Genomic DNA, 23,447 nt, shown 5'->3' with positions numbered 1-23,447 from the left:
GAGGGGTGGCAGGGATCCCCAGCCCCCTGCCGACCCAGCGGAGGGGACGTGGCCGACACTTACATGGCACTCGACAGCCGTGGCCATGTTCTTGCACCAGTAGTGCGGTCCCCAGGCGCAGGGGTCTGAGCCCAGGAGATCCTCCTCGGATGAATCGCAGGCTCTTATTTTCTGCATTGCAAAGGAAAAAGGTGGGAGGGGGGAGAAAAAAACCCATGAGCACCCTTTGACCCCACTGCCCCTCTGCCAGCCCCCCCCAGGCTTGGCCAAAAGATGCCCATATCAGTCCAGGCTGCCCCAGGGAGCGGGTGCAGCACCCATGGCACAGGGACACTTACGGTGCAGACGAAGGTGGGATCCATCATCTGCACGAGGAGCCGCACGGCCGCCGGCTCGTACTGCACCACGAGTGCCTCACACTGGGAAGGAGAGAGGGGGTGAGCCCGGCACAGGGGGGTCGGAGGGGTTCCTGCCAGGCTGGGCACTCCCCCCCTGGTTCACCTTGCCGGTGAGCGGCGTAGGCAGCAGCTCGCAGCCCTTCTCCAGCACATCGCCCAGCTCTGCCAGCGTCTCGTTCTTCAGCAGCTCGTTATCAAAGTAGGTGATGACAATCTGGCAGACGTTGCAGAAGGCACCTGTGCCCACCACCAGCTGCTCCAGCACAGCAGCCCCTGCAGGATGGGGGGGGGGGGGGGGGGGGGGCGCAGGGCGTAGGGCGCGGGGGGGGGGGGGGGGGGGGGGGGGAGGGGTTAGCACCCCCCATCACCTCACTCCCTGGCAACCTGATGTCTGGATGCCACCCGGGTACGCCCAGCTCACCTCGGTGGGTGTCCCCGCTCCGGGGGCAGCAGTGCAGCATGGTGCAGACAGCTGCTGGGTCAGTGGCCTCCAGCAACATGATGACCACGGCTTTGCCGTAGGAGTCAACAAAGTCCTTGCACTGCCCGATGACGCCATGGGGCAGCATGTAGCACACCTTCTCAATGTCGTTCACCAGTTGCTCCTGCCGGGAGAAGGCAGGTGGAGGGAGACGCCCCTCTCCTTGCTGTCCCCTTGCCCCCTCTCTCAGCGCCCCCATCCCCAGACCATAGCAGTGGGGCTCACCTCCGTCACGTTGTTCTCCAGGAGGCTCTCGGCCGCCTTCACAGCGAACTGGCACATCTCGCACAGCGGCGTGGTCCCCTCCCCATCCTGCCAGGACAAGGTGGTGGGACGTGTGCCGAGCCCCCCCAGAGCCGCCCCCATGCCGCCCAGCCATCAACACCCAGGAAAGACATTCCCCACCTTGGAAAAATGGAGATGCTTGAGGGGAAAAAAAGCAAAATACGGCTCCCCCTTCCCACCATTTGGATTTTAAGGAGCGCGGCGGGGTGGGGGGTCCCCACTTACCCCCAGCATGCTCAGGACCTGCGTCACCTTCTCTGTGAGCAGCGTGTGGAGGGGCAGTGCAGAGGCAGAGGAGCAGAGTCCCACCTGGCCACACAGCTCCATCGGGTGCTGGGGAGAGAGACGTCCTGAATCAGGTGGGCATCAGCCCCCGGGAGGGTGAGCCTGCACCCCTCCCTTCCCCATGGAGGGCGATTTCAGCCCCTTGGGGCATGGATCTTGCTTACCTCAGCCTGCTGCCAGTGGAGGGACCGGAAAATGGCAAGAAAAAAATATAAATAAAAAAGAATTACAACAGTTACAAGCCAGAGAGAGGGGAAAAAATATTTAAAAGTTTATAGGAATATAAAGCAGCAGGATTAATTAAAAAAACGAGAGCAGGGCCCCACTTCTGCCAACAAGATCCCCTTGTCTGTGCCGCTTGGCCACCCTGCCGGTGCCCACCGGCCCCAGGCAGCCCCGGGGAACTGCTCACCCGCTTACCAAGTGCTGGAGCAGCTGTGCGGCCATGTCCACGTACTCAGCCAGGTAGCGCTTGCACTGTGCGGGGAGACACATCGTCAGCGCCTGAGGGGGGACACCCCACCACCCTGCCCGCACCCCCCAGCCTCCCGGGCGGCTGCAAAAGATGCTCCCATGCCACGGTAACATTGGGGAGGAGGGGGGAGCCCAGCAGGATGCCAGCACCCTTACCCACTGTGCCAAGTCGGGTGCCAGGCCATCGCATGCCCGCTTGGCGTGGGCCACCAGCACCTGGGCGAAGGTGGCATCGGTCCCCACCTCCAGCTGCACGGCCGCCACCAGCTGCAGGCAGGCGCCGCACACCTCTTCCATCTCCTGCGGGACAACATGGGCAGGGACACATCGGTACCCCCCCCCCAAATAAAACTGAGCCCCCCCACGCATGGATTTGCAGGGCTGGGATTTAAATGCTGGTCATAATCCAGGGCAGCTTTTTGGCTGGCACCTCTCTGGTCCCCCCCTGGATCCTGCAATATCCCAGCCCCAAATTGGTGACACGCCTAATTTCATCCGTGCAATATTTTTTAATTTTCTTTTTTAATTATTGTTAAATAGGTGATGCTTAGGTGATTCTTGCCCTTGAGCAGCATCAATGGCATTCATGCCTGTGCCATGGTACCTGGGCCTCGCTGTGAGGCAGGTCCTGGGGATGAAGCAGGAGGGGCACGTTGGTGATGAAGGGGGCGACCAGGTCAGCGAAGTCCTGAGCAGGGCCCACGGGGGCCGGTGGCGGCTCCTGGAACTTCAGGGCCCCGGTGGGGCTCTCTTGGGGCTGGCACAGCTTGATGGTCCCACACACCACCTTCGGATCCGCCTGGAGGAGTAGAGGGGTGGGGGCTTGGGGCTGCGTCTGCCCCATCGCCCTGCTCTCCCCCCATCCCTGGGTCATTTCCATCCCCATCTCCATCTCGCAAAGGTTTTGTCCCAGGCTCCAAGAGCCTCCCTTGCCCTGCGAGCCCCCAAGACATCCCAAACCATGGAGAAACACAAACCCAAGGGGGTCCCCCTGCCAGTTACCAGCACTTGCTTGCCCAGCTGGACGAGGATGAGGATGCCGGTGTCCACCATCCTCTTGCACTTGACGGACCAGTCCTGGAAGGGCAGGTACTGGCATTTCTTATCCAAGAAATGCCGCAGCTTTTCCTAGGTGACAAGGAGAGAGCTCAGGGCTGGGCTGGCCCTGTGGTGTTGGGGGGGGGCACGCCAGCCCCGCATCCCCCCCCGGCCATGACCCACCTCAGTGCGGTTGTCCTGCAGGATCTTACCCACCACGGAGACCGCCACCTGGCACAGGTGACATGGGATCCCCTTCTGCTGAGAGAGGGGACATGTCGGGATGCTGCCATGGCACCTGGACCCCCCGCTTGCTCCCCCAAATCCCACCCCTCCACCACAAAAACACCCCACCAAGGGGCACTTGGGAATATCCTGGGGTACCCACTCATTTTTGCCACTCACCCTGCAGACTCCCCATCCTACGTGAGTCCCCCCCGCAGTTAGGCAGCCTTGCTGGCTGACATGTTGCTGCTTGAGAGCATCAGCGGATGCTCCTCTGGGTGCCCAGCTTCAGGGTGGCCAGGCTGGGATTCTCCCTCCAGCCCCACATTTTCGGGCAGTATGGGTGCATCCCTCCATCATCCCACATCCCCCTGCTCCCAGTGCAGTTACCCCCAGGGCCTGGTCCCAGACGGTGATCCGGCAGAGCTCCAGTGCCCCGCATTTGGCCGCCGTCGCCACGTCACGGCACCAGTCCTCTGGCCGCTCGCCACACTCGTGGAGGGGGCTGGCCACGGCTGCAGGGTGGGGAGAGGAGACCATCAGCCCCCAGGGCACCCCGAGACCAACTCCTGCACCACACCAACCCAGCACCCCGACTCCAACCCTGCCCCGTGAGCCAAGGGCAATGCTCTTCACCCTCTTGCCATGATTCACCCTCAGCTTTTGCAATGGTGGTGGGGTTGTTGGGTTTTATAAATTATTTTTTTGAGCCCAGCCACTGCATGCTGCCAGCTTTTCCAATGGGATGTCGCAGCAGCTTTGGGCCAGCGTCAAAAGCAAAGCGAATTTGGGGAATCATCCTCAGCCTCACAGCACCCTTCGACATGCTGGGGAGGCAGCTGCTCATAAAAACAGCAATAAATCTTGTAGAATGAGCAAACCGGGGTTGCCAGGGCTCAGTCCCGTGCAGCAGCTGGTTAGCCACACCGCGGCTCCCGGCAATGATTGAGCAACCCCAGTTTTGGGTGGGTTTTTTTCATTTCTTCCTAACGACAGCATTTTCTCCTGGCTGCAATTCCCTGGCATGGCAGCAGCGGCATCGCCTGCCCCGGCCACACAGGGAAGCACAGTGGCATGGCGCAACGCCGACAGTTTAATTGCCACCTTGGTGTGTCAGGATTAATTTGCGATGGGGCAAGTGTTTGTTCTCACCGGGGGCTGCACCCACCCAGGATGCGGCTGGGGAGGTGGCGAGGAGCCGGCACAACCCAAGCCCTTCACTGCCCTGCTTTGGTCAGGAGCTGCTCCAGGAAGTCGGGGAGCACATGGGGAGAGCAGCACATGGATAGATGGATGGCCAGACCCTGCTGCATACCCTCTTGCAGTTGGCGTTTCTAAGCAAAGCACACACCCCCCAGAGCATTCACAGCCAGCTTTTACCACCCGGCTCTGGCCCTATGGTTTTGCACAGCAGGAGTAAAGCCAAAGGCACAAACTGCTCCTTCCACCCACCCTGCCCTTATCAGGTTTCTCCCCAAAAGCTGCTTTTCCTGCATGCCAGATTCTGCCAACACCTTCAGCTCATCCACAGGACGTGTTGGGGCAGCAGCTTGAGATGTCCAGGGCCATCCCAGCAAGTCACCGGGAGTGGAGGCTGCAGGGAGAGGGCTCCCAAGCCCCCCACCAGCCCCGCCTGCTCCCAAAAGCGCTGGTGCAGCTCAGTGGGTGCCGGGTGGCATTTCAGCCTCGATTACCCCATCGGGCTGACGGCAGCACCGGGGCAGGAGCAAGCCCCGGGGCAGGGCGAGTCCCCCCCAGTTTCCCATGCACGGCTGCCCACACACCTCTCCAGCAGCAGGATGCCGCGGTCGCCACATCAGCTGAGAGATATATACTTTTTTTTTTTTTTAACCCTGGCACTAGCATCAGGGCGAACAGGAATGGCAAGTCAGCAGATGAGTTCAGGGGCAGCACCAAAAAAAGAGGAGAGGGGAGGCAACAACCCACAGCTTGTTTCTGAGCTGGTCCTGCCTGACCCACAGACACGAGCATCTCTTGCAGCCCCATGCTGGAGACCGGACCAGCTGCCTAAGGATGCTGCCGGCAACGGCACAGGGGGAATTTCACTGGTCTAAAGGAAACCCGTGGTTTGGACCTGCACCTTTCTGGCTCACAGTGGCTCTCAGCTCAGCGCTTACTCCTTGCTCTGCTCAAGCTGAAACTTGGGCAACAAGTGCTGGGCCAGAAAAATAATTAACAACAATAATAACACCCATCTGCTGAGAGCAGAGGGAGCTTCCCTGGGTGGAAAGCATCACCACGGGGCAAGCAACCAGAGCAGCTGGTGCCCCGTGAGCTCTCCTCCACATTTCAAAGCCGTGCTGGAGCTGCCTTGTGCTGACAGGCACCCAAGCAGCAGGACATGGGACGATGCCATTTTCAGCAAAGCCCCGGCATGGAGCTGGGGGCGAGGCAGGGATGCTCCCGCAGTGCCGCAGTGGCCCCGGGCCAGCCGGTGCTGCCCCATCCCCAGCTGCCAGGCCCCTGGGGTGGGGTGGGTTTTGCCTGGGGGGATCCAGCACCGAGCTCCAGATCCAGCAGGGCTGTGCCAGCATTACGTGGAGCCCTGGAGCGTGCCGGCTGAGCCAGCCAAGCCTGGCGAGCAGGTTGTGACGTAAACCCTGGGGGTGGCGGCGTAGGCCCCGGTGCCCCAGTTCCCGGCTGGGCACACGCCCCTGTCACAGCAAAAATCGTAAATACACTCTTCCCCAGCATCAAAATCCATCTCCAAGGCTTGCAGTGGCCCACGGTCCCACAGCCCTACCAGCCGCACTGTGCCATGCAGACAAGTGGGGTGGGGTGGGTTTTGCCTGGGGGGATCCAGCACCGCAGATCAGATCCAGCAGGGCTGTGCCAGCATTACGTGGAGCCCTGTGCCGGCTGCCGGCTGAGCCAGCCAAGCCCAGGTTGTGATTCCCCAGCATCAAAATCCATCTCCAAGGCTTGCAGTGGCCCACGGTCCCACAGCCCTACCAGCCGCACTGTGCCATGCAGACAAGCTGCCACTGCAAGAGCCGCCATCGGCTTCCAGGGCAGGCGTCGCCCAAAGGACGGACGTGCTGAGCGCGGGTGAACTTTCCTGCTCTGCCTGTTGCTGGCTGGAGCACCTCGGCATGTCCCCCCCCATCAGGCCACACGTGTGCAGTCACGATGACTCCACCACAAAGCCGGTGCCTGGGCAGGTCATGTCAGAGGAGCCCGATGGGCCGAGCCTGGGGTAATTAGGGTGCAAAAGGGGTTCTTCCCTCTAAAAGGGTTTTTTTTTTTTGCCTACAACAGCAGGGATCCGTGGTTTCCCCAGGGAAATTTCCCCTGGAATAAGCGATTTCCCCTCAAGCAAGGACCAGGGGTCGGAAACAGGCTCTTCCCAACTTGTTTCCTGGGGATGGGCAGGGGAGGAGCCAGGTATCACTTTCTCACTCTTATCTGGGGGGGGGATACCTATGGGACAGCAGCATAAGCTCATCCACAGGTAGGATTTGCTCACAGATACCCAAAGCCCTGGTGATGAGAGGTCTCCAAAGGTGCTCAGGGCTGCAGCACTGCACCCCATCACCCTACCCAGAGCTCCGCAAGCCACGGGGGAAGATGTTTCCTGCCTCCTGCACCACCTACGAGGCCCGTAAGGAAAGGGGCAGCATCGGGCAGCACCATGGCCACTCTGTCGTGCAAGGACAACAAAGCGGTTTCCCCTGAACGGAACATACGCAGCCGGGTCCCAATGCCAAGGGCAGCAGACAAAGCAGCCCTCTACCCCATCACTGCTGATGCCCCATCGACTGGCCTCCCTCCTTCCATACCCCAGCAAAACACCAGCTCCATCCGAATCCCTGCTGTCCGGAGAAGGGAGGGAGCAAACCGCTTTTTGCCCCAAGATCATCTTTAAGAGCAGAAGTTGCAACACTCACTTCCAGGTGGGGAAGAGGTAAAGCCGCCGGTGGTGCTGCCTGCCCCAGCTCTCCTCTGGAGGGACGAGGAAGCACACTATGGAGCTTAAACACTATAGCTGGGAATAGTTTTGGGGTTCAGAGGGGTTTTCTGGGCTCTCCTCGAGTCCTACCCCCAGGCCTGGCCTTACCTTGGTAGGAGCCCAGGCACACAGAAAGGATCAGCACCCAGCCACTCCATTTGCTCTCCATGCCGTTCCTAAGATAGTCCTCAGTGGCTGGTTCCTCTCCTGTGCTGCTCCCAGACTGAGGAATCTTGGATGGGTTGGGAGAAGTAGCGAGAACCCACACCTACGCAGGGCAATTACCACACCCCTCTCCTTACACCTTGATTATAGAATCACCAGCCTGCAAGTGGAGGGAGGGACTAGAGCCAGGCAGGTATTCCCGGGAAGTCAAAACCAGCCCAGAACCTGCTGCTCAATGCTAACCTCACCACTCCTGGCTGCAAAGGGTGGGCACAGCAGGGCAAAAACTGTCCTAGTGCCATGTGATATAGCAATTTTCTGTGCTCTTCACTGAATAGAGCATCATCCCTTACAAAAAGAGTCAGCAGTGCAGATATCAAAGACCAGTAAATTTAGAACAAGTGAATTAATGGTGTATTTAGAGGCAGCCAAGTAGTTTGCTTAAAACATTTTTAAAAAATAATTATTTTATTCAAAATAAAGCGAGGAATGAAGACAAAAGGAAAGCCACATTAAATGCAAGTCAGCACTGAAGCCTGATACCAAGCAGCTTCAGCAAGAACTCCCTCCAGCCTGCGCAAGGCAGAGAAATTGCAACACAGGGCTGTTGCCTCACATCAGGCATTGCTTTCATCCAGGGAAGAGAACGGCGGTGGCAATCCCCGGCCAGCCTCTTTTACCTACAACTGCGCTCAGTATAACAAAGGCTTGATGGGACACGCATGTTGCAAGGCGATAGCAACTCAACGGGAACCTGAATCCTGCCATTCAGCCCCAGATTCCCAGTGACATCTTGGGACGTGCCTTCTCCTGGCTCTGCAGCAAAGGGGAAGCTAACAAGATCCTTCAGCAACTAGCACACAACAAGGAAATAAAACACACAAACTTACCGGTTTATAGAAGTTTTTATTGTTCATTAAGGAAGCTTTTGTGCAAAAATCAAGACAATGTTCTTTAGAAAGCAACTGCACATGTCCTCCCAGCATAACTCAAGCGGGTCAGGTGCCACGGTCCACAGGAAGGGAGAAAACTAAAGAGACTCCCAGCACTAGCACAGGATTTCCCCCAGTTCACTCTGCCCAACAGGTCGCTAGCATGAATCCTTTACTACTAAAAACCCAAGAAAATTAAAACCTTGCCAACCTGCAAGAGCAAGTGTCAATCCATCCCTACCTCCCCCCAAAAAAATTCACGTTAAGAGAACGCCATCCAGTTTAAAAGATCAAATACCATACTACACGCCGTGGTGTAACACAAGCCGTACCTCCAGGGCAGCGATGCTGAAGAGAGCCCATTTCCTATCTGGCGTATCTACCCCAACTGCGATACACCACTGGAACCACTGCACAAGCCTGCCAAGTCAGAAAGCTGCAGGTATTTTCCATCTTTAGGGAAAATTATTTTTCTTTTTTTTTTAAAAGCCATGAGTGCTTCAGTGTTCTGTACAAATGCAAACAGGAAAGACAAACCAGTATTGCTATCCGTCAACACCGCCTAGATATTTAGTATGTACACGTAGTAACAAAAAAGCTGCAGTCAAGTGGTTTTCCATTAAACTGCATGAAAATTACTTTGCTTGCTGCTAAAGCACTGTTACTGGAGCTCCCGCCTCACCCAAGACACCACAGGAACAGTAGCAGTTGCCGGCACCTTTCTGAACAGGACTGGAATTTTCAAAGCTCCACCTCTGCCCAGCTCCTCTTTCCCAAAGGTCTCCTCAGAGCTACTCTGCTGCCTCTATTTTGGGGGTTAACTTGATCAGAACTACGCACTAAATGCTGGTAGGGGATGCAAGGTCCGTCTCAAACAACACAAGCATAATTCTCATTCTCGAGGCCCCTACACCTCAAGGGCCTGACTTGTTTCCAGGGTAGCAGCCTGCCTTGAAAGGCTTTTGTTCAGAAGTTCAGGCCATTTCAGTGGGATGCTGCAGAGGCGTGAAAGGCAGGTTGTCAGGTATGCCAGCAGAGCTGCCAAATACCTGCTACAGTGCTCTTACCATCTGCCATCTCCGCTTGCTACTCAGATGCATTTCCCAACAGAAATGGGAACTCTGGAAAAAATTTATACTGCAAACTACTCAGAAGGATGAGTGTCAGTGAGAACAGGTGGCAGCAACGGAAACTGCCCACAAGCCTCATAACGTCTCTGAAGTTTTAGATGACTGAAATATGCTACGAGAGAAAAACAGATCAAGGAACAAACTGGCAGTTTACAATAAAAACCATTTTCCCATGCGTTCTGCCCTCTATGCTGAACTCACTTTGACATATGCACAGCCTGCTGACTTTTTCCCCCTCCATCTTCTACCAACCCAGCTCGCTCCACCTACTTGGCACCCGGCTGGCTACATGTAGGAAGCTGCAAGACTAAGCAGAATTGAGCAACTAGGATAAGAAAAAAGGGAGCCATTCCTTAAGTACGTCAGCATGCTTCAAAAGACTGAAATCCCTCTGTACAGGGCTTGACAGTAGAACACCCATGCTTAGACCGAGTAATCCAAGGAAATAAAAGGGACATGATCAAAGGCTGAGGGAAGGTTTCCTTAGCTATGATAACACCAGGAGCCGTAAGTGTGGTCACTCAAATGCAAAAGCGTGGTCACTCAAATGCAAATGCATCTTTTTAGGTACCAGTTACTTTGAAAGTTAGCTGGGCACACAAAGTCCCCCTCCTTTGCATCTGTAGAGCTTTGAAAATTCCAGCCGAAGGGATTCCCAGATTCAACATTATCCCTTAGAGTTCTCCTGCGGTTACACAGAAAATTAATATTCCAGCCAGATGTTAAAAATGCAAAGCGTGTAACCTTCCCAATGCTGACTACAGAAAGACATTTGAAAGTTTAGTTGCTATCTTGTTCTTTTTTTAAATCAAAAGATAATAGTCTTGTCTCATTTCACCTTCTCTGTCATTCTTCCCAGCACCTAAAAAAACACTTCAGCCTACCAATTAAAAATCTACAACACACTGACTATTTTTAGGAGCATAATGAGTTGAACTGTACAATCAGAAATATCTTTGTTAAGTCAACAATGAAGATCTGATCCTTCAACAGCAGCGCTGCTACAGAAGAGTTACAATAAAGGAACCAGAAGGTCAAATTGTTAATGAGGCAGAGAGGAGGGACATTTGAGATACAGCTCTCCGCCAACCTTGGCCCACATTTTTAAGAGCCATGGCAAACTTTCAGAACTGGAAATTCTTCTTCTAGTTCCACACATGACGTTTGCAGTGATCAACAGCCTAAAGGGAAAGAAACAGTGTATGTTAGTGAAAAAAACCTTGCTTGCAAAAAAGTGTGCATCTACACATACAATTCAACACCTTATTATGAGCCAAGATCTTGGGAGCAACTCTGTTTTTATTAAAGTAAGTGATTCCAGAGAGGATACAATAAATAACAACCTCGTCCCCACCCAGAAGCTTCGGGAAAGAATGCTGATGACCCTTAGCCACTAAGGCCTGGCAAAGAAAGCATCAGCCCACAGCAATACTGGAAGCCAATTTTTAGAGCCTGATGAGAGGTCATGACATGGTCTGTTGGCTGTGCGAACACAGACTAAATATAAAGCTCACACTGTACCTTACTATAGATTCTGAAATGCTAGCAGATGGGTAGGGGATAGGAATGAAAGGGAAAGGAAACAGTCTGCTTTAAGAAAGCTAAGGGCTATGGAAGACCTTCTAATTAAACTCAACCACATCTAGCCAGTACCCTTTTGCTTCCTGAAACTGGAATTCATCCACCTGAAAGTGTGGTATAGAAGCCAGAAAAGTAGTTTATAAGGAGCTATCAAAGACCAATAGGAAACTTGATGCAGAATCCTGCTTTACGTACATTGCACTGAGCAGCAGTCTCCATGTTCTTACACCAGTAACCTGGACCCCAGACACAAGCATCATCCCCCACGAGAGGCCGTTTAGCTGATCCACAGACTCCAAGTTTCTGTGAAAAGAACAGCAGCAGAGTCAGCATCTTTCTATATGCACCAAGAGATCTCAACTCCAGCCTTACGTCTGAGCTTCCACCTGACCGAGTGGGGAAGCAAAACTGAGGTAGCTTCAGGAGCTCCCACAGTACCATGGCTCAACTGACAATTGCAGTCACACTTGCAGCGGAACGAGTAGACATGAAGCAGTAATCTGACACGAGGAAGAATTAAGTTACCGCAACTGATTCTTCATATTAAGTTTCAAGAAACAGAGCTTCTAGAAAGGGACCTTTCTCAAGAAATGTCATTTAACTTCCTCTCATCACATTCAGGGCACACTACACCTTGCTACTGAACCTCAACAGTGGATAACCACTGGCAGCTCTTTTCTTCTATCCTTCCTTGCACAAGGCTAGCAGCCAGACAGCTGTCCATTCAGTAAGCCCAAGGCCTTGCAAAACCGCATTTGCTCCAAGCATTCAGTATGCTGATTTTTATTCCAGCAGAGTTTCTTCATGCCAGGCACTGAAAGGCGTACAGAAGAGTAGGCAGGACTGTATCAGAGCCCATACTCAATAGAGCTAAACGCAATACTCACAGTACAAACAAAAGTGGGATCCATCACCTCTGCCAAGAGTTGCACAACCACGGGTTCATACTGTTCCACAAACTGAACACACTGTAACAAAACACAGGTTGAGAGATTGTCCTGTTAAAGCCTTAGAAAGAAGATACAGCCTTCAGCAGGCAGGCCTGTACACTACTCCAAACACCCCAATAATACACTCCAAACTGATAAACCAGAGGCTTGAGCTCTGCAGATCAAAAAGGACTCAGCATCGCACTAATCACACAACTAGATCATTTTTTGTTAGCTCATTATCTGCCTGCAGCTCTCTGCAGACAGGTTATGATGAGAAAGGGGTAAAAAGGAAAAGAACCAAGCAGGACAGGCTTTGATTTGCAAAGCTTAGTCTCTAATTGTGGAGATCACTGCTGTCTCAAAGGAAAGCACACTGAACAAGCTAGAGGCAAACATCCTGAACAGGATGGCAGCAATGACTCTTAAGCACTTTTAGCCCACGTAGTTACTATTCACTTCAGACCAGGCAGCAGCACAAACGCTTCTCATCAATAACAGTCAGCCCTCTAGTGGACAGACCATCTCCAAAGCACAGAAAGATGTTGGTGTTCTCAGCAGAGACTAACGGCACCAATTAATAAGTGAACCACAGCTATTCAACAGCCTCAGAGCAGTTAGCAGGAATAGCTGTTTCATAGCTGCTTTAAGCCTGTATACTGCGTGCCTAGTTAAATGTAAAAGCAGTTGCGACTTGCTGACACTCAGCAGCCACCTAATAAGATTTCCAGGTAAGTCTTGATAGCAGTGGCCTAACAGGTGTTGCTTTTTGCTGTCTCACTGGAATTATGCCAGCCTACTTCTAATTACTTTATTAATCCCCTGAACAGGATCAGTGTTGAGGAAAAAAACCTTCAGCTGTTCCCACCCACTGTTCTCTGAGGATTTCCAGGCAAACCTTTACTGACTGCAAATTAGTACAACAATCCAGCCAGTCAATTCAGGCCCTTAAAAGCCTCCATCTATTCAAAGGACTGCCAACCCCCAAGGATGGGAAGTGCAACAACCTAATCCCTCTGCACCCCAAACTCCTTCCAGCCTCTAGCAGAGGGAGAGAGCCCTGCAACTCTGACCTGCATTACACTGATTACTTTTACAAAAACCACCATGAGAACCTGCTCACTAGTTTTTCCAAATACTGTGCAAGATGTTTCATCCTTCTGTTCACCTCTATCTGCCTTGTTCTGACTGGAAGGCAGGCTGCCACACAGCAAGGCCTGTGTGGTCATTTGACTGCCTCAGATCAAGCCTGCTCCCTCTTTTTTGCTCTACTGCACATGAGAAGCTGCTATGCTTTGGTGCTAACTAGTGAAGGGAAAAACGTAAGAAGGATCAGGTTGCTGAACACAAGCCAGTCCCCAGCTGCACCTGTGGACAGTTTGTCTCCAGCCAGAGACCAAGGCAGTCAGCCAAACACAGAGACCTCTATTATGAGCACCTGGACATTTATAGCACAAGTAGAGACACTTGAGAGACGGACCTGAAATTAGCATGTAGACAGAATATCAGGTGAAAACACTCGGAAAATGAGGTGAGCCTAATTGTCATTGTAGGACCTATGTAAACCCAACAAATCAACAAGGACAGTTCCCAACCATCAACAAGACCAATGCTTTTTAGCCTGCCTCCTACAAAAGCGCTTTACCTGATCACTGACAGACTCTGGCAGGAAGTGACAGACTTTTTCCAGTAAAGCTTCAATTTCAGCTGTCGTGGCATTCTTCTCTAGTTCTTTGTCTGCATAAGCTACCACCATCTTGCAGATATCACAGAAGCCACCTGCAGGTTTCACTAAAACTAGAAGGGGAAAAAAAAAAAAAACACCAAAAAAAAACCAAAAACCAAAACACATCAGTGCTTAGGTAGTTCCCCCAAATAGAAGAAAGGAGGCAGCATCAGCAAAGTACTAAAGCATGTGTCCTCAAGAGAGATATAATCATAGGTGAACTAGCTCATTTTGCAACACCACCAACTTCTCATTACCAACCTGGCTGCTGTGGAGGCTTGTTGGCTGCACAGCATTTCAGCATAACACACACAGCTTCAGGATTCGTTGCCTCCAAGAGCATGTCAATCAAAGCCTGGCCATAGACATCTATGAAGTCCTTACACTGGTCTTTGACACTTGCTGGGAACAGGTAGCAGATCACCTCCATTTCACGTACAATCTCCTCCTGAAGCACAATGAAGGATGCGTGGCAAATGAGGAACAGAAATCTGACTCAATTCATAAGTACGTGTTTTCTTATTCCATCCTACCCAGGATAGACATCTCATGAAAACAGGCAATAAAATTAACTTTTCTTCCCCCTCCAATACAGCCCCATTTTAGCCAAAGCCTAGGAAGAGGTACCATTTCCACCACTTACACACCTCTGTCTTGTTGCTCTCCAAGAGGCCAGTCACTTCTTTCACCATGGTCTCACATACTTCACACAAGGAAAAAGTTTTCTCTTGAACTGAGGCTTTCTGAGTACACAGAAGAAACATACAAAACAATAAGTCAGCACTTAACAGCATTTGACAGGGACAATTTGTAAAAGATCAGTCTAACAGTATTCACATTCAGGTGCAGCACACTAATTCATTTACCTAGCTGGCCAGTTTGAGTTGAATTCAAAAGGTCACGCAGAACCCAAAACCAACCTCGAAGGTCTCGGTAAAAAGCCTTTCTGAATAATTAGTCATACAAAATGACTGCTCAAGACTACAATCCCCAGGTTGTATAAGGAGGGGAGCTGAATTTAGTAGACACAGAGAAATAAGCAGCCCCACAGTGACTGGAGTCAAGGGAAATAGGAAGTGTTTTTTTAAAATACATTAATTGAGGACAAAATTTACTAGAATTGAGAGCACCCTCCTGTTTGCAAAAGAAACCTAGAAATTGAGGGACTTGAAGGACATTGTTTGGAGCCTGTTAATCAGAAGTTAACTGTCCTCAAAAGATACTTTCCTTTCCAAAAAACCCTCAGCCCATGTCTCACCCAAAGGCCATGGGAAGCTAAAGGTGCTTCTCCAAACTTGGAGCTTCAGCATTCTGACTCTGATCACTCATCTCCACATGCAGAGTGCTGTCCCATTTTTAAAAGGGATCAAAGCATAACTCCAAATGTAGAGCAAAACTCAAATTCAGCAATTTGCCCTCTAACATTTGAGGCGTCATTTAGAATGGCTGCTATACTCTACTGCTGGAACAAGAGTTCCCATTTCAATTCTGAAGTATTACCTTATAGCTTCAGTTTAGCGTAGGCTCTGCTATTTTAACAGATCAGTCAGTTCTCCTACTTCACAGATGAGCATCAGAAATAAGAGGAGGCCAGGAATTTATATGCAGGAAGACTTGGATTATTCTATGCATAAAAGCTCATATTTTTCTGTTTCACCCAGTTCATTACACTAAAGCAAGAAGGAAGGCAAAGCTGTCGAGTACAAAAGGTCCATCTTACCTCCACAGTTTCCATTTTCACTTCATGAACCACCTGAGCTGGCACCAGAGTCTGAAGGGGAACAGATTTCATGGAAGGACAGAACCCAACCATGGCACAAATGTCCTTTGGTTGCTGGAAAGAGATGTATAAGCAATTTTTAAAAGTCTAGGAGACTCTGCCCTTTCTATGGAGCCTGTGAGCAGGCACAGAGAACAAAGTTTTAAAAGGCTCCAACACAACTAGAAGTTTCATGACTACTTCAAGTATTGCCAAAGCATTTGATATGGTTATAGGCAGGACAACTACCAGATGAAATTTAGCAGTTCCTTTAAAAGAGTAAGAGGTTAGACCACATCCATTAAAAAACCCACTTTACCGTGAGCTAGTACACTATGCAAGCCCTTCAAAGGAGTTGACTTAAGAGCTACCAACACCAAAACAGGCCACCAGCATCACATTAGACCTGCATCCGCAAAGCTGCTCCCCTGAAAGCTGTAAGTAATCACAGAAGAGGCTAATTATCCTGACTTCCAAGTTCACCCAAAAGCTGAAAGAAATGCCTAGAAGAAAGGACTCCTTTTCTCATCCACAAACTACCTTTTTTAAAGCATCCAGTAACATCCCATTTTGCAAACAGAAACAGATTCCCGCATTACTGAACACAGCCTATAAGAAACAAAAGTTAACCATGTTAAAACCTAAGCCTAACCCTTTTTACACGTATCTGCAGTGACTGTATTTCAAGTGTTCTTTTTACAGTAAGAGGAAAAACAGCAAACGGAAACAAAGCCTTTAAAAAGGCTTTCCAAGTCTTTCTCAAAGGTTTTAGAAACATACATTACTAAATGCAAAAATAAATGCCAGACATGAGGCAAACTGCTCTAAGGAGGTCACGCAAAGTGAGAAAGGCTATACAGAGTAATACACAAAACTTGAATTTTCCCACCCAAAGTTGACTTAAGCTAAAAAAAGTTACCTTTGGTCCTAGAAGATCATACCCCACCCTGTCACCAGGGCATCAAGCAGAGGCTTATGCAACAGTTAATACATCATGCCAAAACCTCATGCACAGGCAAAAGCAGTATCTCAAAGATACAGCGCTGCTTCAGACTACTCCAGGCAGTACCTTTAAGTCAAGCCCTTTGGTTCACGCATTGTAAGAAGCATTTCCAGATATTAATGTTACAGCAACACCCACATACACACAACATGTTCTCTCACAGAGAGATGACAGACACAAGGTCTCCCAGGACTGGTTAAATTAAAAGCCCAAATAGCTCTAGGAAGCAGGAGCCTAAAGGCCTCCCACATCTTCTTTTCAATTCATATACTCCAAACATCTATACCATTGTCCTAGATTTAAAGGTTAACCAAGAAAACACCTGGGGACAGCTTCACTCAAGCCCTTTTGAGCCCAGACTTTAAACCAGAAGCTGACAGGAGCCACCGGCATGCTTTTTCCACATCTATCCTTCTTGTACAAAAGTGAGCATGTTTTCTGCTCTACTGGCCAAAGCATAATCAAGCTGAAATCTTAGTAGCACAAACTGGTATCTGGAGCTGGAAGTAGGACTGATCCACTAGAGGAAGTCTATAGTCTTTCTCTGTTTTAATCACATAAATATCCCTTGTATCTGTCAACACTGAGTACAATCACACCATGTACACAGCTAATAGAGCAAGAAGTGAACTACAAGCCCTTTAAGAGCAAAAAGTGAACTACAAGCAGGCTATCACCACAGGCAAGTTGCTCACCTACCTGATCCTTCTGTTGACAGGGGAGATTGGAGACAGAGGAAGAAAGGAGAAATTAAAGATAACAGTTAAGAGAAAAAAAAATGTCAAGCACTTGGAACTGCATATACTCTTTCCATGAAGATGATGGAATACGACATGGTCCCCACCCCAAAGATCCTTAGCATTGCTACAGCAACTCACATTTAATTGCACAATGCTAACCAACATTATTCATTTGAAGTTATTAAAGTATCCTGGGCAAGACTACCTCCAAAGAGACTGAACAACACTCAACCGGATGCAAGGTGTAGTCATATTCCAATTTCAGGTATTAACACCACACTGCATCGCAATGCTTAAAATGAGAAACGAACTGTCGTTGGAACAAAGATTTGCTTCCCCACCAAATGCTTAAGCAGTACGAGCTTCTAAGTAGCCTTTAGCAACTGGAAACAAAAAAGGCTACTGTGTTGCCAATTCAGGTTCAAGTCAGCCACATACTCTACTCAAATTCACCTACAATTTGTTATGTTACTTGTGGCATCTAGGTATTGCATTCTCTAAGGAAAGGCTTACCCATTTTTTTTTTAAGAGGCTTTGAGATGTCTGGATAAAGAGGTGCTATGGAGGCGGTCAGAGGTAAAATATATTGTATGTTGCTGCAGAAGACCAGAGCTGCTGCAGTACCACTCACTTTCCATGGCTCCTATCAAGAGCCCAGAGAGCAGGAGTCTTGAGATAGCAATGCCAGAAGAAGGACATTTAGTCTTGCTTCAAATAGACACATTATCTCTAACACTTGAACCAATTTTGCAATACTGTGACAAAGACCAACTCTAATATGCTTAACAGTATTTGGTGGGGAGGGGGGAAGCGGTGTTAAGAACAGGACTGAGATAAAAGAGTATGAAGGAACCTATGTAATGCATCTTCTGTGTTTCAAAGGATTAGAGTGCCCTTTGCACCACTGAAGTGGTTGTGAAAGAAAAGGAAAGTGCTAGAGAAAGCATTCTGAGACTGAAGTTACTATCCAATTAAATGCCAAGTTCAAAGCGTTAACACCAAGACTTACAGAGCAAGGGCTCTCCCCAGACTTTTACTGAAGTAAGTGTTTCCTGTTTCCAAATAAGTTAGCTGCACAAAGCAGAAAAATGAACTGAGAGCAAATATTATATTCTACTGATCTTACCATGTGCATCATCATTTGGATAGCCAAGTCAGAATATTCAGAGATATAGTTCTTGCACTGCAGGAAGTGGGAAAAGAAGGTCTTGTAAATATCAAACCATTTAAGCTGTAGAATTAATCTAGAATTTTCTAATACATCTCAAGGTATTAATTTACCTGCTCTACTTAATAACCATTCTGTTGTCTTTCAGAGCTTGTCCCAAATATAAGACAGCATTTCAGGTTACACAATCATTCACGCATAGCTGCTTATCTGACAAGTCCTTTTCTCTCCCTCTCAGGGCAAAAGCACTCCCCCTCAATGATATGAACACATTAACCTGCCAGATCATTTTTATGAAAAAGGCCTTTAAGGGCTAGCAGCAATCTTGAGTCTTTTTCCTCCTCCCCAGTCCCATACACACCACCCCACCCAACTTTCTTGACCAGAAAGTTTATGATTTCAGTGTTGTTATTGTTATACTGTGTAACATATCCTACGCATGACACACTCTCCTTTGTTTTATTAACTAGAGATTACATTGAGAGCATTAAGGCACTGAACAAACTATTATGTTTGCATACAGGAACAGATTTTTAAACAAAAAAAGATAGCTTACCATATCAGATATTTCAGGTCCCAAACGGTCACACTCCGCCTTGGCATGAGCAACCAAAGACTTTACAAAAGATGAGTTTGTCCTCACAGCTTCCTGAACATCAGTAACCAGGTGAATGCAATCTTGGCATACATCCCCACTTCCCTGGACAAAGAGTGAAAGGAAACTTAAATTGACATATCTTCACATAACACGTTTTAGAAGCTTCAGTTACTGTCAAGTTTTAAAAGCTATTTTGAACTATACACAAACCTTAATAAATACTCTATAGAATACTTAAAAGCCTGAGCTAATACAAATAGACAAGCTACTGCTGGTATGCGCACGAGCCACTAGATGGAGATTAGGTACCTACTTGGCTCTGAAACCCGAGATAACTGTTAAGATACCCAATCTTCAAAAATGTCTTGGTTCTGTTACAGACCACAGTGGGAAGGTTTCTAAATCCGGCATAGATCTTACCTGCTCCACCCTCAGCTGCTTGTTCTCTACCCACTCCACTGTTTAACTCCCATATCTAGGCTTGCTATCAAGACTCAGCCTCTACTCACAAGTTCATTGTCTCATCTACTCCCCTTTGTCAACTATTTGTTCTTTTCTGATCCAGTCTGTCACCTCTGGATTCAGAGACGACTGCTTCCCCTGAAGGGCACAGCTAGCAGATCACTCCATGTGAGAGAATTCTTCTTCCTTTGAACGCTGGTGCCAAACTTGCTCTCAAAAGAAATTGTTTCCAGTAAGACCTGCTTGACTACTACAGTCCTGGATGGGAACAGCCCAGCACAAGACTTGTCTTCATAGACTGTGGTTGTTAATCCAAGATTATACATATGGTCCACAGGGGCTGCAGCTATCATCTTACTTAGCTTTAAACCCACAGGTTAAGGAAAAAGGTAGCTGTCTGTATGCAGCAGCACAAAATTTAGTAGGAGAGAGTCACCCAGGTGAAGCACATCAGCTTAATCTGTGCCCAGTACAACAATCCCTTACCAAGATTCATCAGGAAGTTCTTACACAAAGGAGCGCTGAAGCTCTGGAGCAAAAAACATGCACTTCTCCTGCACACTGGAATAGCACTGCATCCTTACCTTAGACTTCTGCTTGGGTTTGTCCTGAGGGTAAAGGAGAAGAGGCACGTTAGCCATGAATGGGGATGCCAGTTCAGAGAAATCCAGCTCTGGTATCTTATTGGACTGGAGTTGTTTCTGAAGTTTCATTGCTGCAAGGTGCTTCTGAAGGGACTGGCACAGTGAGAGGGCACTACATACAACTTCAGGTTTATCCTAGGGGAGATAAGATACCTACATAAAGCTCTAGACTGATGGCATTTTTACATCAAGTTCAGATTAGAGAATCATTCAGCTGAAACATTATAGGAAGGGAAAATGTTTCACAGCAAGGAAGCAGTCTTCAAATTTACACCGTTAATTGCAATGTCAGTGATCCATACAGGATTGAAGGATCATATGCACAATCTTATGTAGGAGAGAAATTCAAACATCAACAGGAGCACGACTTTTAATTCCAACAGTTGCAAGTTGTTATCTACTCACTAGCTCTTCTTTGATCATATCCATGATAACTGGTAGGTAGGAATCCACAATTTCTTTGCACTCAGAGACCAGGCCTTGGTCAGGAAGAAACTCGCATGTCTTTTCCAAGTAAGAGCGGATCTCATCCTATAAAAGATGAGGTGGGCTATAGACTATCAAAATATAAATATTTCTATATCTATCTCAAATGCTCTTTCCATTCCCAAAATGCACAACACAAAGCCTAAAAAGCACCCCTTGGACTCAGGTAGGTCCAGGCAGTTGACAAACAAAACCAGAATAAGGTTTTACACTACAGGTCTATTTTCCCAAGTCCTGGACCTTCGATGAGACCCTGCCAAAATGAAAACATGAAATACTGCTTGCAAGGCCTGCACAACACAGTCTTGCAGCATAGAACATTTACATTTAAGAAGAGGAAGTGAAACTATGGACTAGCGGGAGCAGTGATTTGTTTATACAAAGTACACCCAGGTTCACAAAAGAAAAAGGGAAGAAGTGCCCACAACCAAAATAAAGTCCACTTGGTGTAATCATCCACTTCTAGAGACTGCAGTATCCCACCTTTTAAGATCAATGGCCCACTGGCACAAGAACAATTTTATTAAGCATCTACAGTCAATCAGGGATGTGTTAGAGCATGAGAGGCTCTAGAATTGGCTAACCTCTAAACCAGAAGAGGCTGTTTAAAAGCCTTTTCCCCATGTACTCTGGCCCCTTTCAACATCTGCTGCTTAGGTTGGGAAAACATCATGCAGACTACTCTTCTACCCCCTCACCTTGCGATCTTGTTAAAACAATGAAATCAAATAGTGCCTTGGGGCAAGGAGAAGGGGAGCTCTGCTTACCTCAGTGCCATTATCCTTCAAAACCTTGCCAGCCACTGTCACAAGTTCCTTACACAAGTCACAAGGGATACTGTTCTGCAGAGAGAAGCAGAGTTACTTTGAGACAGAATTAAGTACCTGTAAATGCAGCATGCGACTAACAATGCAAAGAACAAGCATCACATTTGGAATTGAAGTTAAAGAATAAATACTGGCTGAAGCTGGGTGGGAAGAGGCGTTTTTAAATAAAGAGTGAGGCTATTCCAAGCATGTCCAGCTCCAGTTTCTCCAGTAAATCAAAATGGTATGAAGAAGCAGGCATGCTACCACTTGCTCATTTCACCTAGCCCCACCTCCCTTGAAGCATAAAGTATATTGCCCTGAGAAGCCTTCTCCTGAACCTCTCTTACCTTACTCTTCAAAGAGTTCACGCTTACTAGAAACCTAAGAACTCTTCAGGCAGCTTCACTCATTTTAGTTGTGCTTTGCTATTCTGACATTCCGCCCTTCCCCTACTTTTCCACAAACTGAAACATATCTCAGCACAGATATAGCCAAGGTGGACTGAATGCATCTGTAAGTAAAATGCCTTTTTCCCCTAGAAAATTGTGAAACAATACCACAAACTACAGCTACATCTAGTAAAGCAGCACTCACATTTAGTACAAATGCAACCTGAAAAGCCACACTAACTGTAACATTTGTACCATTATTTACTGTCATGGCTTTCATAATTTAGCATATGCTGCATCTTTTGTGGAACATTAACTTACAAGAAAGACCTAAAAAAGCTGTATGCTTCTTTTGTAATAAGCCTATCAGTTTGGCATTGCTCAAATTAAGAATAAGAAAAGGATCTAAGAATTAGGAGTTAGTTTAATAAAGAGGAACGAGTCTGAAATCGACTAGTTCCATTCCACACATTGCTCAGTGATTGTGCAACAGGTCACAGGAGAAGTCAGCAGACAAGTTGTGCAAGGCAGAGAAGTAGAAAGCAACCTTTATCTAGCACCCAAATTAAGGCATAGTAACCAAGGCATAGTCAGATGTAGCACTTAACTCCGATCAGAGACTTGAAAAGTCTTCATCAGCATATGGAAACCAGCTACCTCAACTACAGGTGGGAGGAAGTCTCAGTAGTTGATACTTACTACAGTAGGCTTGTTCCAGACATTCTGCTGGCAGTGTTTCACCGCTCCGCACTGCGATGCTGTCCGAACACTCTGACACCATACCTCCGGACCCTGCACGCAGTCCTTCTGCCACATAACAGGGCTTGCCACAGCTGCCAAAAAAAAGAATTGTTCTTTCATAGTTGCACACTTGAATGATTTCCACTCCAGAGCAAGCAGGTTAATGCTGTACGGTGTAACCACAACCTCTCCAGTACACCACTTAGGTTTACTAACATTTTTAAGCACATTTCAATCCATCAATTTCTGACCTGAAACACAAGAATGAGTCCCAAATACAGATTACACAGCCAAAGAACTCAGAAAAACCGTAACAGCTGAGCTTTTCTACTGAAGTGCCTGAGTCTCAGCACCTCAGCAGTCCATTCCCCCATCATCCACTTTGTAAAAATCTGACCTGAAACACAAGAATGAGTCCCAAATACAGATTACACAGCCAAAGAACTCAGAAAAACCGTAACAGCTGAGCTTTTCTACTGAAGTGCCTGAGTCTCAGCCCCTCAGCAGTCCATTCCCCCATCATCCACCTTTTGTAAAAAAAAAAAAATAAAAAAAGTTAAAGAACAAAAAACCAAACCCCCACTTTGCTTAGCACACAAGAACTACCAGATGACTTGAAACAAAAAACCTGCTCATTGCAGAAAACTACGCTTCAGACAGCTAATTCCCAAAGCTACAACCCCCCTGTTCTCCTGTCCTACTGTCCTTGCAGTCACTTCAACTCTGAACCAGCAGTCACATCTAGCTTGTAATTGCTGTCTGCATTCCTTCTCCCAGGTGAACCATCCTTTTCTCATACAGCAACTGAGAGAACTAGGAAACTAATTGGATTAGAAGCCACAACAACGCACACATTACACGGAGGACTTAAAAGCCAGGTGCGGACCAAAACACTGATCATAAACAGAAAGTTTCAAGAAAGTCAAAGCAAAAGAGGGACAGAAAACAATGTGACACATGTCCTATCATATAGTTCTCAAACCCATTAAATATATTTAGACTTTCTTTCCTCTTGGTCAGGTTCTTCAA

The 23,447-nt window shown here is 48.4% G+C and overlaps 2 protein-coding genes across 2 annotated transcripts in view; both read right to left on the bottom strand.

Moving 5' to 3' along the window:
• Positions 1 to 7,325, bottom strand: part of LOC103908239 (prosaposin) — an 8,172-nt gene extending 847 nt beyond the window's left edge. Inside the window, exons 1-14 of the mRNA XM_019474924.1 lie at positions 7,265 to 7,325; positions 3,577 to 3,701; positions 3,145 to 3,222; positions 2,926 to 3,051; positions 2,528 to 2,722; positions 2,080 to 2,223; positions 1,870 to 1,926; positions 1,614 to 1,622; positions 1,390 to 1,497; positions 1,105 to 1,191; positions 820 to 1,003; positions 502 to 671; positions 339 to 419; positions 64 to 171 (exon numbers count right to left, since the gene is read on the bottom strand). Of these exons, the coding sequence (XP_019330469.1) occupies positions 64 to 171; positions 339 to 419; positions 502 to 671; positions 820 to 1,003; positions 1,105 to 1,191; positions 1,390 to 1,497; positions 1,614 to 1,622; positions 1,870 to 1,926; positions 2,080 to 2,223; positions 2,528 to 2,722; positions 2,926 to 3,051; positions 3,145 to 3,222; positions 3,577 to 3,701; positions 7,265 to 7,325 (1,533 nt within the window). The remainder of the gene's footprint in view (positions 1 to 63; positions 172 to 338; positions 420 to 501; positions 672 to 819; positions 1,004 to 1,104; positions 1,192 to 1,389; positions 1,498 to 1,613; positions 1,623 to 1,869; positions 1,927 to 2,079; positions 2,224 to 2,527; positions 2,723 to 2,925; positions 3,052 to 3,144; positions 3,223 to 3,576; positions 3,702 to 7,264) is intronic.
• Positions 7,326 to 8,209: 884 nt separating this feature from the next.
• PSAP (prosaposin) lies at positions 8,210 to 22,538 on the bottom strand. The gene is made up of 15 exons (XM_019474914.1): positions 22,377 to 22,538; positions 21,247 to 21,321; positions 20,399 to 20,524; positions 19,934 to 20,128; positions 18,846 to 18,989; positions 18,248 to 18,304; positions 17,081 to 17,089; positions 15,919 to 15,987; positions 15,340 to 15,453; positions 14,267 to 14,362; positions 13,881 to 14,067; positions 13,539 to 13,690; positions 11,852 to 11,932; positions 11,160 to 11,267; positions 8,210 to 10,564 (listed from the first exon to the last, which is right to left on the bottom strand). Exons 1-15 carry the CDS (start codon positions 22,536 to 22,538, stop codon positions 10,529 to 10,531), a joined length of 1,611 nt encoding a protein of 536 aa, XP_019330459.1. The 3' UTR covers positions 8,210 to 10,528.
• Between the last annotated feature and the right edge of the window lie 909 nt (positions 22,539 to 23,447).

Source organism: Aptenodytes forsteri, unplaced genomic scaffold, assembly GCF_000699145.1.
Source record: "Aptenodytes forsteri isolate BGI_AS27 unplaced genomic scaffold, ASM69914v1 Scaffold349, whole genome shotgun sequence".
Lineage (NCBI taxonomy): Eukaryota > Metazoa > Chordata > Aves > Sphenisciformes > Spheniscidae > Aptenodytes > Aptenodytes forsteri.
This window is presented reverse-complemented; position numbering and strand designations above follow the sequence as displayed.

Coding starts and splice junctions, on each gene's coding strand:
- PSAP (XM_019474914.1), bottom strand. CDS start 22,538: ATGAAAGAACAATTCTTTTTTTTGGCAGCTGTGGCAAGCCCTGTTATG. Junction 20,129..20,398: donor ATATGATCAAAGAAGAGCTA/GTGAGTAGATAA, acceptor TATCTCCCCTAG/GATAAACCTGAAGTTGTATG. Junction 14,363..15,339: donor TGAAAATGGAAACTGTGGAG/GTAAGATGGACC, acceptor CTGTGTACTCAG/AAAGCCTCAGTTCAAGAGAA.